This window comes from Penaeus monodon, chromosome 28, assembly GCF_015228065.2.
Source record: "Penaeus monodon isolate SGIC_2016 chromosome 28, NSTDA_Pmon_1, whole genome shotgun sequence".
In the NCBI taxonomy this organism is placed as follows: domain Eukaryota; kingdom Metazoa; phylum Arthropoda; class Malacostraca; order Decapoda; family Penaeidae; genus Penaeus; species Penaeus monodon.
In genome coordinates, this window is record NC_051413.1 from 34,599,376 (window position 1) to 34,599,836 (window position 461).

The window sequence follows — 461 nt, forward strand, 5'->3', positions numbered from 1 at the left end:
TGACTTCTCTCTCATCCAGACTTAGAAAGAAAAAAGTGATAAGAGTGATAGCAAGAGAGACTATATTATGCCCACTCCATTCATCTGCCTAACAATCTCCTCCTGACCTTCACCACCTGCAGACCTCCTCTTGGCTCCACAATCACCCTCCCAGCCTGGGATGCGTAGATGTACTTGTTGAATATGTAAGTTCCCTCCCCTGCCACATGACTACTTGTTGCTTCGCATATTCTCTGGCCAGGAAGGGTGACGATGTGTCCATTTCCTTCCTTCATCTTCTGCAATAGAGGAGATGATATCAATATTGCATAAACATATGGAATAAACATAGGATTATAAACAACTACTAGTTGTCCACAAAAGAATCAGGAAGAATTGTAAGATTTTAAATGACAGAGAAGTGCAGGCTTAAACATCAACAAACTGTTATCAGTACCAAAGTATTAATTTGTAACTGTACA

At 40.3% G+C, this 461-nt stretch overlaps 1 protein-coding gene across 1 annotated transcript in view; it reads right to left on the reverse strand.

The window, feature by feature from the left end:
• LOC119591542 (exosome complex component CSL4-like) overlaps positions 1-461 on the reverse strand; it is a gene marked incomplete in the record, with an annotated part of 3,623 nt that overhangs the window by 1,804 nt on the left and 1,358 nt on the right. The window contains 1 exon segment of the mRNA XM_037940292.1: positions 114-278. Within this exon segment, the coding sequence (XP_037796220.1) occupies positions 114-275 (162 nt within the window).